The 14505-nt window shown below is 36.8% G+C and overlaps 1 protein-coding gene across 1 annotated transcript in view; it reads left to right on the top strand.

Annotated features, from left to right (window-relative positions):
* The window catches only part of STT3B (STT3 oligosaccharyltransferase complex catalytic subunit B), a 77395-nt gene extending 63585 nt beyond the window's left edge, over positions 1-13810 (top strand). Inside the window, exons 11-16 of the mRNA XM_049766395.1 lie at positions 1380-1567; positions 2690-2861; positions 3831-4004; positions 6826-6939; positions 9249-9461; positions 12184-13810. Of these exons, the coding sequence (XP_049622352.1) occupies positions 1380-1567; positions 2690-2861; positions 3831-4004; positions 6826-6939; positions 9249-9461; positions 12184-12264 (942 nt within the window). The 3' untranslated portion in view covers positions 12265-13810. The remainder of the gene's footprint in view (positions 1-1379; positions 1568-2689; positions 2862-3830; positions 4005-6825; positions 6940-9248; positions 9462-12183) is intronic.
* Positions 13811-14505: the final 695 nt, after the last annotated feature.

Genomic DNA, 14505 nt, shown 5'->3' with positions numbered 1-14505 from the left:
TTATTTACAGAATGACAAAAACAGTCTTCCATTGTTTTCTTTTCCTTTTTTTGGGGGGTGGGCGGGTTTTTGGGCCACACCTAATGGTGCTCAGAGTTACTCCTGGCTCTGTGCTCAGAAAACACTCCTGGCTCTGAGGAGGATCATATGGTACCAGAGGTCAAACCTGCACGTTCATCCTGGGTCAGTTGTGTGCAAGGCAAACTCCCTACCACTGTGCTACCACTCTGCCCCCTCCATTTTTTTTCTAATACCTATTGTTAATAGGTAACATAACAGACTAATTACTATGATGTAATATAATTGGGCAAGTGTATATTAGTTGGTGATGTACTAACTACCTGTAAGAAATAAGATTCTTGTCTAGGAAGGGACATGCAGGAAAAAACTAAGTGCTTGACATTATTAAACTTTGCTAATTTGATTTATTAATTATTTTACAATGCAAATAAGCAATGAAACATCTACCTAAATAAATATTAACTTAGGAATTTGTCCTTACAGTATGACCAATGTAGTGCATAGAGATTTGCTTTAAAGTTACATACCCGCTTTTGTATTTGTAGTTTAGTCATTAAGTAACTTTGTATCTTAGAACTACTATGGCTGGTTTTTGTTGTAAAAATATAAATAATTAAAAGTCTGGAACTGAGAAATTAAAAGATGGAATGGTGTGTGGGTGCATTCATGTGTGCTAGGGCATGCCTTGCATGTAGCCAACCCTGATTCAATTCCTTGTACCACATATTGTCCCCTGAGCATCCTAGATGTAGCCCAGTATTCCTCTCCTCTTCCCCACAACAGGGGAAAAACATAAAAAGATTTATTCTAATAATGCAGGCTTCTGAAGTCTTACATGGTCTGAATTTTACTTGAACATTGCTATTTTCAAGATGATGAATTCAGGATTTATAGTATTTTCAGAATGAAGCATTTGTTTATCTTCTTTGTATTTAAGTGACAGCATAAGTATTAATGTACTTTAAATTACTTCTTTTGGGGTGGGTAGGGTATTCCTGGCTCTGTGCTCAGGGGTCACACCTGGCAGTAATTGGGGGATCATATGCTAGGCTCATCCTTTAACTTTCATAGTATTTTTCTAAACTGAAAGCAGCCTCAGTATTTTGAGTATGTCAGGGTATTTTGATCTGTGACTGTTTCTTGGGTTGGTTCTCATACCTAGGAAGCTTTCTCAGTAATTGCATTTTAGAATACCATGAAGATTCATAGAAAATGTCATATCACCCATACTGGAATGAATATCTAGTTACATTGTCCTTCTCAGAGAATTCAACTGATAAATGAGCAACTTTACTCATTGAGTATCTTAATGAAACAAGTTAAATGATAAATTGACTTAACCAGTTTTTTATCTTCAGGCAGGTAAAGTGAGGAAACATGTAACTGAACAGGAAAAAACCGAAGAGGGGTTAGGCCCTAATATAAAAAGCATTGTTACCATGTTGATGCTGATGCTGTTGATGATGTTTGCAGTCCACTGTACCTGGGTCACAAGCAATGCCTATTCCAGTCCAAGTGTGGTGCTGGCCTCTTACAATCATGATGGGTAAGAACATAATGTGACTACAAAAGGATTTTATACCTACTTTTTAAAAAATCTCTAAAGATACAATTCAGGGCAAGAGAGGTGCTCCATGGGCTGAATGCATACTTTCTGTTTTGGACGCCCTGATTTAATCTAACACCTAGAGATCTACTTTTTTGCACAGAACCAGAAATAACCCCTGAGCACTGCTGGGATGGTACCCCTTCCTACCCTAAAATATGGAATTCAGAAGTAGAGTGCTGTTTGTGAGATTGCATGTCATTATATTTTTCTTGTGTACTTCTGTATTCTCTTAGGTGGTGATGGGGTAGTTAGTAATTATTTCTCTTTTTCCAAAGTTTATGTATATATAGTCAAATGCATTAACTTTTCTCCAAAATGTTGTCTGTGGACACATTGCATCATTCCTGAGAAAACTATTTAGAAATGCAAATCCTTGCTGACTTAGAAATTCAAGTATGAGTCTCATGATCTCTGGTTTAATAAGCTCTTTGGGTGACATTGATAAACAGAAAATTTTAGAATAGCTAGTTTAGGGTAGATAACTCAATGATGAGTACCTTGTACGTACCAGATCTGACCCCAGCACTGTCAGGGTATCCCTTGTGGCCCCTAGTACCACTGGACCTGAACAGCATTGCCCAAGCAGTGAACTAGTGGGTCCACATGGTGAGACCAAGTGGAACACAAGAGTGGGACATTCTTCCACAGTTTCTACTTCACTTGTCTATTTGTTAGACTTGTAGAAAATATTACCCCAGTACTACTGAATGAGACTTGCTTTTTTGTTGGTTTGGTTTTGGTTTTTGGGCCACGCCCAGTGACGCTCACAGTTACTCCTGGCTGTGTGCTCAGAAATCGTTCCTCACTTGGGGATCCGTCCTGGGTCAGCCACTTGCCGGGCAAATGCCCTCCCATTGTGCTTTCTCTCCGGTCCCAAGATTTTGCTTTTTGCAAGATATCCAAGTGAATTGTTTCTGCATTAAAGGTTATTAAATTGGTCTAATTCTTCACTGAGTTTTGTTTACCCTTGCCTTAGCAATTCTCATCCTTAAAATGTGAAATTATTCATTGACTTTGTATACCCTTCACACTTAAGATCTTATTTAATTTCTTTTGCAGCACCAGGAATATTTTAGATGACTTTAGAGAAGCCTACTTTTGGCTAAGACAAAATACAGATGAACATGCTCGAGTGATGTCTTGGTGGGATTATGGCTATCAGATAGCTGGAATGGCTAATAGAACTACTTTGGTTGACAACAATACCTGGAATAACAGCCACATAGCACTGGTAAGAATTTCGTAAACAAAAATATTATTACAAATTTTAATTTATGACATAGCCATCAGGCCTCACTTGTGAGTAAGTAGTGGAAATGTGAGTGCACGTACTTTTTGCTAAAATGTAAAATATATCATCACACACTAAACCAGTAAAGTGAGTTCAGGATACACTTATTTTTAAGAATATTACATATTAAGTACTCAGAATTATAAACTGATTTCTGGCAGGTCTCGTGGTATATTTAGCTCACTGGAGAGTTAGGCAAAATTTAAAAATTAAAATGCTATGTTTTCGCTTGTGTTTTACACTTTGTAAATCAAGAAAGTCATAAATATGTAAAGCAATTGCACTGAAGTTTATGGGCTGACAAATTGGGTTTGGAATAGCTATTAAATAATTTACATAAATGAAGGTAGTCACACCTGTAATTTTGATATTGTATGTCATTTTTGATGAGTGTTAACCAGGTTAATTCTGTACTTGTGGCTAATTATGTTTGGTAGATTGGCAGAAAGTCTATTTGTACTAGTTGCAACATCCATCCACTAGCCTAAGGTTATAAGAAATTATGTTTCTTGGGGCACTCTACTCAATGGTCTGGGTGCATGCTTTGCATGTCAGAGGCCCCGGTTCTACCCTTGGCACGGTGCCCCACTAGAGCACCCCTGATCAGAGTCAGGAGTAGCCTGATTGGCACCACTAGGTATAGCCTCGAAGCAAAACAAAAATTCAGTTTTACAATATCTGTTTTGTATTAAAAGTGTTAGATTAAATAGTTTATATACTTACTTTGACATTTCTTTTATAATTAGATTAGCAAAATGCTTATAAATCTCTTGAATTCATAGAACATTACTTTATATAAAGGATTCCATGTCATTCAAACTCTTGAAATATATTTTATATTAAGGTCAAAAATGTGAATTTTAATTTCTAACTCATGATACATATTCATTCTTAATTTTTAACCCTTAGGTAGGAAAAGCTATGTCTTCAAATGAAACAGCAGCCTATAAAATTATGAGGACTCTGGATGTAGATTATGTTTTGGTTATTTTTGGAGGGGTTATTGGTTATTCAGGTGATGACATCAACAAGTTTCTCTGGATGGTTAGAATAGCTGAAGGGGAGCACCCAAAAGACATTCGGGTAAGAAACTAAATCATTCTATATACATATGAAAGACAAGTCATTTTCTTGTTACCATATTTGCCGGCGTATAAGACGACCCTCTAATTTTGCAGTTAAAACATAGGTTTAGGCCTATATTCACTGTATCAGACAACGTTCCTGTGCTGCAGCTGTATGTACCACAGTGAACCAATCACAACCAGCAAAGGTTCAAAGGTTATACTTAATAGACTTCCTCTCTGACTCTGGCCAATCTGAGCAGGCTTTTGACAGTGTAGATTCGGGTCCAGAACATTGTCTAATTTGCATGCATAAAAAGCCTGCTTGGATTGGCTGAGTTAGAGAGGCGGTCCGAGCAGCCTGGCAGTGATTGGTGCAGGATCGAATTGGAAAATTCGTTTTGTGGCAATATTCAGACAATTTTTGTTTAGCGGCATATTGAAACATTTTTCGGGATATACTCGGCATATAAGATGACCCCCGATTTGATTTTTTTGTTTGTTTCAAAAGTCGTCTTATACGTTGGAAAATATGGCAATTGTTTTGGTTATTTCCGGAACCAAAATGACTAAAACCTCACTTTAATTTCTATGGGGGGGGGGATCATATTTCCTTTTTTAATCTGGTGTGACTTTGAGTCCTTTGCCAGCTTAAAAATCTTCAATAGATTAAAGAAAAGGGGCTTGAAGCCAGACAGAATTTAAAACTAAAGCTCTACCAGTGACAGGTTGGTGCTGTGGACAAAATTAATTTTGGTTATCATTAAATGCTTTTAGACTAGATCTTGTTCTAAGTTCTTATTAAGACTAATCAGGTAGCCTCAGAATATCACTAATGGAAGTACTATAAATAATTTGGTAATAGTGATGAGGAATATGGAATAATCTTTGTAATGAAGTTTTGGTATGAAAATCCTAACTGCTGGGGCTGAGTGATAGCACAGTGGTAGGGCATTTGCATTGCATGTGGCCAACCCAGGACAGACCCAGGTTTGATCCCCGAATCCATGTGGTTGCTGAGCCTGCTGGGAGCAATTTCTGAGTGAAGAGTCAGAAATAACCCCTAAGCGCCACTGGGTGTAGCCCAAAAATAAAACAAAACAAACAACAAAAGAACTGAAAAAGGAGTCAACCCTGAGTCCTGCTGGATGTGACCCAAAAAAACAAGAAAAAGTATTCTAACTGCTGGACTCAGTTCACAAGACTCCTAATACTCTCTTTCCTTTCCTTTAGCTTTTGTTCCTTCTATCTTTTTTCTTCTGTACTTTATCTCTACTCTCAGTCTGCTAAAGCAGGTGAGACTTGATTTGTGCTTTTTTTCTTTGACTCATCAATATATTTTATCTTCCTTTTGAAATATCTACCTGATCACAGACTTGTCACCACATAGAAGCCCTTCTCTGTTCTCATGTTATCATGTTCTCAGATCACTTAAAATTTGTGCCATGGTTACGTTGTATCCTATTTTGCCCATTCCATTAAGAGGATGAGCACCCAGAATTATGATATACATAAAGGCTCAATATATAAAAATAAGATTTTTTTGTTGCTACAGAATGATACAATTTCGTAGGGAGATGCATGCCTTATCTCGTGACAAATCCCATCTTATTCAAATGTAAATCACCAAAATATTTTCTTTTAACTTTGATTAATAGTTGTATTTAGTTGATCTTTAATTTTCCCAGCATGGGGAGACTTCTGACACAGATTTAGCAGTGTTAATGCTTTGAATATTTAATATTATTTGTATATAAGACCTAAATTTTTTATTATGTTTCTTTTTTTTTGTTTGTTTTGTTTTTTGTTTTTGTTTTTGTTTTTGGGCCACACCTGGCGTTGCTCAGGGGTTACTTCTGGCTGTCTGCTCAGAAATAGCTCCTGGCAGGCACGGGGGACCATATGGGACACCGGGATTCCAACCAACCACCTTAGGTCCTGGATCGGCTGCTTGCAAGGCAAACACCACTGTGCCATCTTTCCAGGCCCTATGATGTTTCTTATAGTCAGTAATTTAAATTTTGTAGTAGATCGTATAACATGGTTCAAAAATGTTTTTGTTGTTGTTTGTTTGTTTTTTGTTTTTGGGTCACACCCAGTGGTGCTCAGGGGTTACTCTTGGCTCTGTGCTCAGAAATCACTACTGGCAGGCTCAGTGCTGGGATTCGAACCACCATCTGTTCTGGGTTGGCTGTGTGCAAGGCAAACGTCCTACGGGCTGTGCTATCTCTCCAGCCCCCCATGGTTCAAAAATGGGAAAGAAAAAATAATGTAGTAAATGTGTCACTCCACATGTCCCTAGTGATGACTGTTTTCTTATGTTTCTTACTAGGGCTAATAAACAAAAATCTTTGTAGATTACGTTCACCATCAGAACTATTTTTATAATGATTTCTATTCTTTTATTGTTTTCTACCCACCCCCATGATTTCTAGTCTTAACTTTCAATGAACTCTCAACAGTTTTAGTTTTTGTAGGGGTCATATATAAACTAAGGCAGAAGATAGTCCAGGGAGTAAGGCACTTGCCTTGTATATGGCTCACCAGGGTTTGATCCCTGGCATCCCACATAGTTCCCTGAGCTCACCAGGAGTAATTCCTGAATGCAAAGCCAGAAGAAACCCCCAAGTACCACCAGCTGTAGCCCCCCCAAAAAAAAAACAAAATAAGCCATATGCTATAATCTAATCTTGGATTACCATGGCTTTTGAGTCTTGTAACTAAAAACAAATTTGTGAATATAACTGAAAAGCTGGTTCTTACGGGGAAATGAAGTGGTGGAGACTATGACTATTTATTACACTAAATCAGTGCACAACCTTTTGGTTTCTTTCTTGTAGGAAAGTGACTATTTTACCCCACAAGGAGAATTTCGTGTCGACAAAGCAGGATCTCCAACTATGTTGAATTGCCTTATGTATAAAATGTCATACTATCGATTTGGAGAAATGCAGGTTTGTTATTTCTAAACTATCTTTGTTCTGAAAACTGGGTGATAATGATGAGATTAGGCACTAAGGAAAAGCATACTAACATATCTTGTGGGGTTATCACCTATTTTAAATGCCTGAAACTTATTGTAAAATACTAGAAAAGTATTTCCAGATCAAAGATTTCATTTCAGAGTACTAACTAGATTCAGACCTAACCTTTGCTTATTAATTTTATTTTTCAGTCCTTTCACAAAGCATTAGTCTTCCAAGAATGATTTTAGCTAGATAACATGTATTTTAGGCAGATTCCTCTTTTTTCTTGAGAGAAAGCCCCAAATTAAAGAGGTCAACTTTATCATGACTTCAGATAATTCATTCTGTCCCTATTCTACAATGTTGTAGCTAGAATTATCTGTATCAATTTCCCAGAAAATTAGAATAATGGTCAAAAAGTTTAAGCATTTACCAAATGAGGAAATGTACAGGGTCTTTGTAACAAGAACAAATGATTTATTACCCTATTACATTGGTTTAGATCTATCTCTGTTAGCTAATTCCACTTTCATGTGTCTCTAGTATGGAATTAGACTGATGACTTAATTTCTTTGGTTTTATGTTTTTACTTTTTGCCCCTTGTTATTATATAATTATCATAGGTGATTTTTTTCTTTTTTATAATTCTTAGGGTACATTAACTGTAATACTGTGTTATTCATACTCCATATATGTTAAGATTTCAATGAAACCCGATTCTGTTTGCTTTATAGTTAAATTTAATACTCATAGGCAGAGAAAAATCTGTTAAATGTTACACAAACACCTGAAATCAACATAATGTTTCATTATATAGTTCATGTATTATTCATATAATTCACTTTAGTCACTCTGAGTGACTTTGAAAAGTAGAAAAAACAAATTAGCAGTAAATATAGAGTATTATTATTTTAAATATTTGCTGTTCTAAATATTACATTACTGCGTGGTTCCTAAATTCATGCTAAGAAACACTCAAGCATTAATAATTAGCTACCTTAGAAAATCAAAGAGTAGTCTCTACTCACATCAAAGTACTTTTATTTTCCTGCCAAAGCTTTAAGCTGATCCAAATGTATATTTTTTTTATTTTACATTCCTTTTGGTGTCTTTCCTACTCAAAACTAAAACGTTTAGGCATGGAGTACAAATTTATTGTATAGGTACGAATGAACATTCTGATAACCTTCATACTCCATGTGAGTGCCAACATAAGCTTAGTATGAGAATTTATTAAACTTTTCCTCCTCGCCCTCATCCTTTTACTCTTAAGTTAAACCTGTTGGTGCTCAGGAATTACTCCTGGCAGGCTTGGAAGACCATGTTGAGTGCCAGGAGTCAGATATGGGTCAGTTACGTGCAAGGCAAACACGTACCCACTGTACTATCTCCAGCCTTCCCTTTTTTCTATTTATTATGAATCTTCCCATTGTTTGTCTTTTGAGTTTCTTTTGTAATTTCTTTGTTTAAGGTATAATATTACTAATTTATCATGTGATATTTCTGTTTATTAATAAATAATACTAGAGGTAAAATGAATAGGAATATCATCATCAAGCTTCCATCTAGTGGAGGACTAAAGTAATTTAACAACAAAATTTGATCAGGGAAAGGAAATCAAACAATGAAGAAACTTTTCCAATTATCCATCTCAGGAAAATGTCAGTGGCCTGGGAGATGGATTAAAGTGCATGTGTCACATTTGGGAGCCCTGAACTAACTCAAGAGCTGGCACTGCTTTGTGCCTCTGAATGCTGCCAAGTGCGAAACCCTCCCCTGAAAAATAAGCTAAGATGCTAAATATGTATTGCCTTGCATGCCATGTCTTGCATTGAACCCAGACCATGGATTCAATCCCTAGTGCCATCACAAAAGAAATAACGTGATGAGAAAATATGTACTTTTTGGTCTCTGCATTGTTCTGAAGTGTTAGGAAGGAGGTAGCTATTTAAAAGAGATGCATGAAGAACTGAGCTGACTGAACAGTTAATACAGTACAAGGTCCTGAGGCAGAAAAAAAACCCTTCTGCATGTGTTGTACGTATGCCTATTATAGAGCTCTGATGAATTTGATTCTGCTGTTTTTTTCCTTTTGCCTGTAGGCTGCTCATTCATTCTAAAAAGTTCATGAAATTCTAGTTGTTCTCTTAGTTTCACTCCATAAATTTGATCTAGGTGTTATATAATAATCGTTAGAATTCTGTTTTCTTAGTTTAAAGGCGTTTTAGTGCTGTGTTAACATATCCTACTTGTATCTAATAATATGGTTAATATCCATTGTAATATTACTCTTGCAGTTGGATTTCCGTACACCTCCAGGTTTTGATCGTACACGTAATGCTGAGATCGGAAACAAGGACATTAAATTTAAGCATTTGGAGGAAGCCTTTACATCGGAACATTGGCTTGTAAGGATATATAAAGTCAAAGCACTTGACAATAGGGAGCCACTAGATCACAAACCTCGAGTCACCAACATTGTCCCCAAACAGAAGTATTTGTCAAAGAAGGTAGGTGCCAAGTGAAGTGTTGGTTTGTGTACTACTGGAATGACCAGTTTCCATTTACCAGATCTATAGAGACTATGTTGATGTGAGGCTGGCTTTTGTGAGGACATTATAAGATGTGTAACTAAATATCATTTAGTCAAAGCAAATGTAAATTGCATTTCATTTCTTTATGAGGAAGGTGCTATGTTATGCAATAAGAAATAAGCATAAGGACCAGAGGAATAATGCAGTGGGTAGGGTATTTGCCTTACATGCAGCTGAACCGGATTTGATCCCCGACATCCAATATGGTTCCCCTGAGCCTGCCTGGAGCAATTTCTGAGGCAGAGCTAGGAGTAACCCCTGAGCTCTGCTGGGTGTGGCCCCAAAATGAAAGAACAGTGAGATAGAATATGAATGAGAATAATGTGTTGGATCCTGAATATCCTCCCCCAGGCTCCCACAGTCACCTTAAAGTACTTGTGGGGCCACAGCTGGTGCTGCTCAGGCTCTGTGCTCAGAAATTACACTTAGGCTCAGGAAACCCTATAAGATACCTGGTCAGCTGCATGCAAGACCAATGCCCTACTTGCTATACTAATGCTACCATCCCTAAAATAATTCTTTTAAATGCAGTTTTTAAGCAAAGCTTTTAGATAGGAATGATATTGAGACTTGTAATTTTATAATGAGTACTTGAGATTTTTAGAGGTCATTGTTAATCACTTAAGCTGTAATGGACTATTAACTATGAGTCTATAGTTGGTCTTTTATGCAAGATAAGAAGTAATGAGCTATCAGATGAAATATTAAGGTTGTATTGTTTAGTACTCGGAATGAAAGCTCAGTTATTCCTAAAATACTTAAGCCTAATTAAGGCCTATGTTTTCTAGAAAGTACTGTACTTGCAGTATCTGGGTTTTTTTATTTTTAAGTCTGACACTCTTGTTTTATTTAAATAAACAAATGAGTAAATAAAAATGTGTCCCCTTTTTATGTCCCAAATACATATTCTCTAGAAGCCAGCAATAGAGATTTTTCCATTCAGTTTATTACTTATGGATATTGGGTAGGAAATGTGAGTAGGGCCGTTATTCTGTGAGTTTTTCTGCCACTGCCACGTTAACCTCACTGAGACATTAATAGTTACAGTTCAGGGTTATCGAAAAGACATAAGTGAGCATGGCTAATATTTTTAAGAGAAATACACAGAGAATTAAATTTTGTAATGTTGCACGGGCCTGAGGTATTTTGCAATCTCTTGAAAAAGTTTCATGTAAGATAGCCAAAACTAATGGTAAAGAGATTGATTTCTTGACCATTTTGTTGCACCCTTAAAGTTTATGATTTACTTTATAAAGTAATACTACATGAACAAGTGTATAATAGCTATTTTTTTATGATCTTAAGAATTGCATTTTTGGGGCCAGAGTGATAGCGCAGCAGGTAGGGTGTGCATATGGCCTTGTGTACAGCACCCAGGAGTAACCCCAAGCACTCCCCGGTATGGCCCCAAACAAAAATTGCAGTTTGCCTATATTCTTAGTCCTGTTAGAAAATATAAATTGGTCTAAAGTTTAGACTCTAAACCAGGGGTCCTCAAACTTTTTAAACAGACAGGGGGCCAGTTCACTGTCCCTCAGACCATTGCAGGGTCTGACTATAGTAAAAACAAACTTATGAACGAATTCTAATGCACACTGCATATATCATATTTTGCAATGAAGAAACAAAACAGATACAAATACAATATGTGACCCGCGGGCCATAGTCTAAACCAACACAATATAGCTTTTACCTAAGTTCCAGAAACCTCTTTGAAAGATTGTATTTAAATGTGAAAATTGGACCATCTCTGGGTCTTTAACTTCTAACCTTTGAAAATACACCTCCTAAATTATCCCATTTTTTAAAAAAAAAAAAAAAAGTATCTATAGATATATCAGACTTGCAGACACCAATTCCTATGTGTATTATATGAGAGGATTCTAAAGGTAACAATTTTTTTATTGTTTTTTTTTGGGGGGGGGGGTGGGCCACACCCGGCAGTGCTCAGGGGTTACTCCTGGCTTTCTGCTCAGAAATAGCTCCTGGCAGGCATGGGAGACCAAATGGGATGCCAGGATTTGGACCACCATTGATTGGTCCTGGGTCCGCTGCTGGCAAGGCAAACACCCTACTGTTGTGGTATCTCTCCAGCCCCTAAATGTAACAGGTTTTTTTGGGGGGGGGCGGGGGGCGATTGGGTCACTCCTGGCAGCGCTCAGGGGTTACTCCTGGCTCTATGCTCAGAAGTCGCTTTTGAAGTAATTTATATCTTTTTGGGGGGTGGTCACACCCATTTGATGCTCAGGGGTTACTCCTCACTAAGCGCTCAGAAATTGCCCGAGGCTTGGGGGGACCATATGAGACACCGGGGGATCAAACCGTGGTCCTTCCTTGGCTAGCGCTTGCAAGGCAGACACCTTACCTCTAGCGCCACCTCACCTGCTCCATGAAGTAATTTATATCTTACATGAGACAATATTTTTGTGGGGGAGAGACTCTTTTATCATAAACCTAGATGCCTCCTTCAGTCTATCTTAAATTTCTTAGCATGGAACATATGGTACTTGTTGACTGTTTAAGGAATTCAATCTTAAAGCTAGGAACTTGTTTGAATAATAATCACAGTATAGTAAACTATGTATGTAGTTTTGATCTGAGAAATTTGCACTAATACTGTGTTCTATTTTCCTTTTAGACTACAAAAAGGAAGCGTGGCTACATTAAAAATAAACTAGTTTTTAAGAAAGGCAAGAAAATATCTAAGAAGACTGTTTAACCACACTGTTCTGGTTCCTAACTTGAAGCAGTTGTCCTTGTGAGAACCGGTCTTTGCCTTTAGCTCATGTCATGTTTCACAGCAACAGAGGGTACAGAACCATCACTGGTCCAGGTTAATGTACAAATTTTTCTGGCAATGCCTGATTTAAGAAACAAAATTGGTTTATTGAGAACAGCTATTTTCAATTTGTAATGTGAAGCAAGACAGAGCACTGCTGTAAAGTCTAGCAGCAGATTTTTTTTTTATTGGTACATACTCCGTCAAATCTGAAAATTTGGACTAAATGCACCAAAGAACCCTCTAATTTGGTCCCTGGCACATGCATACTTGTCAATGTTTTTACTTTTACAAGACCTGCATTTTATTTGAGCTACCCAAATAAATAGCAATATATGAAGTACAAATGACAAAATGTGATGGGAACTTCTGGAACCAATAATAAACTATTACAGATTTGAGAAAGAGGTATTAGAAAAAGAATTATACTTCCTTGAACTATATTTATTTTCATGTTTCTCCAGTGCAAAGAATGTTTCATCAAATGTACTTTTTCTGTTTCTTACTGTTTGCTCTGTCTGAGAAGAAGCTGCTGTTTCAAAAATGGACCTCCGAGTAACTGGTTCAGTTTTTATGTTGACACATTGCTGCTGTTAGCAGTTGTTTTCACTAGGTACTTAGAGAACAGATCTCATATGTTTGTGTTCATTCAAGGGCTAAATTTATATCCTTTGGAAATCATGGCAACTGCATAGGAATGTTGCTTACCAGAAGGGAGTTTTGGTGTCTTAGGACTGAGGTTAGCGCTATGTTTACATAAAAAGAATAAAGGAAAAACCCTTAAAGTGGACAGTTAACAAGTTTAATGTCTGACTATTCAAAATGACAAAGGATTTGTAAACTTTGCCTAGATTTTTCTCTTTTTTTTTTTAAGTTTAATCCATTATGATGATTTTGTCCTCCATACTTCTTAAGTCCCTTGGACATTTGATGAAACACTCTTCAATGCTATATGCATTCTTTTATTGAAAATGTGACAGTTGTCAAAAATGCACTAAAATATAAATGGAGATTGAACGTGTTCACTTTCCAGCTTATAGGCAACTTTATATAGACTTGAAAATTTTCTCCAGTTATTTAGTAAAAGAGAAAGGGTTTTTCTTCCTGCCACAGGAGATAATTTTTTTTAATAAATATATATAAACGAGCATAACTTACACCACTGCTTTTGGTGGAAAAGTGCAGAATAGTATGTACCTTTTATGAAGAAAAGTGTAATTTCCAATATTCAGTAAGAATGTTACTGCTGATTTTTTTCCAAAGTGTAGAATATTCTTTGATTTATAGAATTCATTTTTGACCCAGATGATGGTTCTTTTACAGACCAATAAAATGGCTGAACATTTTCACAAATAAAGTGTAACAAAATCTGGATTTCTGATACCTAGTTATTTTGGGGGTTTTATTTTACTTTGTTGCTTTAAAATTCAATGCAGATAAGTTGTTGACTGTAGGGGAAATAAAGTTAATTCAAATTTTGTGTAAAGTGTTGTTTTTCACAAATCTTTTCATTTTTAGGAGTACAATACTGAAAACTGTTCCTTATTCTCTTTTACAAAAAGGTATTGAGAACATGTAGAAAAGAAGTGCTAGATTACTTCAACTTAAACCATTTTTGCCCTTAGAATACTGCTTAAAGTTTTTACTTTTCTTGGAAAAAGATGGCAGACAAATAGAAATTTCATCTCCATTTAAATAAATACGGGATACTAACAAATGCGCGACAAGCATAAAATTCTATAAATATTTTTTTGTTTTGTTTTGGGGCCACACCCGTTTGACGCTCAGGGGTTACTCCTGGCTATGCGCTCAGAAATCACCCCTGGCTTGGGGGACCATATGGGACACCGGGGGATCGAACCGCGGTCCATCCGCTTGCAAGGCAGACACCTAACCTGTAGCGCCACCTTCCCGGCCCCGAGAAGCATAAAATTCTGCTGTTTAATCAGTCGGGTCATCATTTTCAAATATTCACAGTAAGATTGCTTGACAGTAAAGATTGTTTCCTTTCTCGGTTTGAGGAAACTGCCTCAGTTTCTCCTTTTGTAAACATATCATTTTTGTGGTTTTATAGTGGCAGGAAAGTGATGAAATTAAAGTAGCTTAACTACATTCGGATGAAGGATAATTGTTCCGTCTGGAATTGCTAACTTTGCATCACAGGGGCCAAAGGGCACAGAG

The sequence above is a fragment of the Suncus etruscus genome, chromosome 20 (genome assembly GCF_024139225.1).
Source record: "Suncus etruscus isolate mSunEtr1 chromosome 20, mSunEtr1.pri.cur, whole genome shotgun sequence".
NCBI lineage: Eukaryota > Metazoa > Chordata > Mammalia > Eulipotyphla > Soricidae > Suncus > Suncus etruscus.
This window is presented reverse-complemented; position numbering and strand designations above follow the sequence as displayed.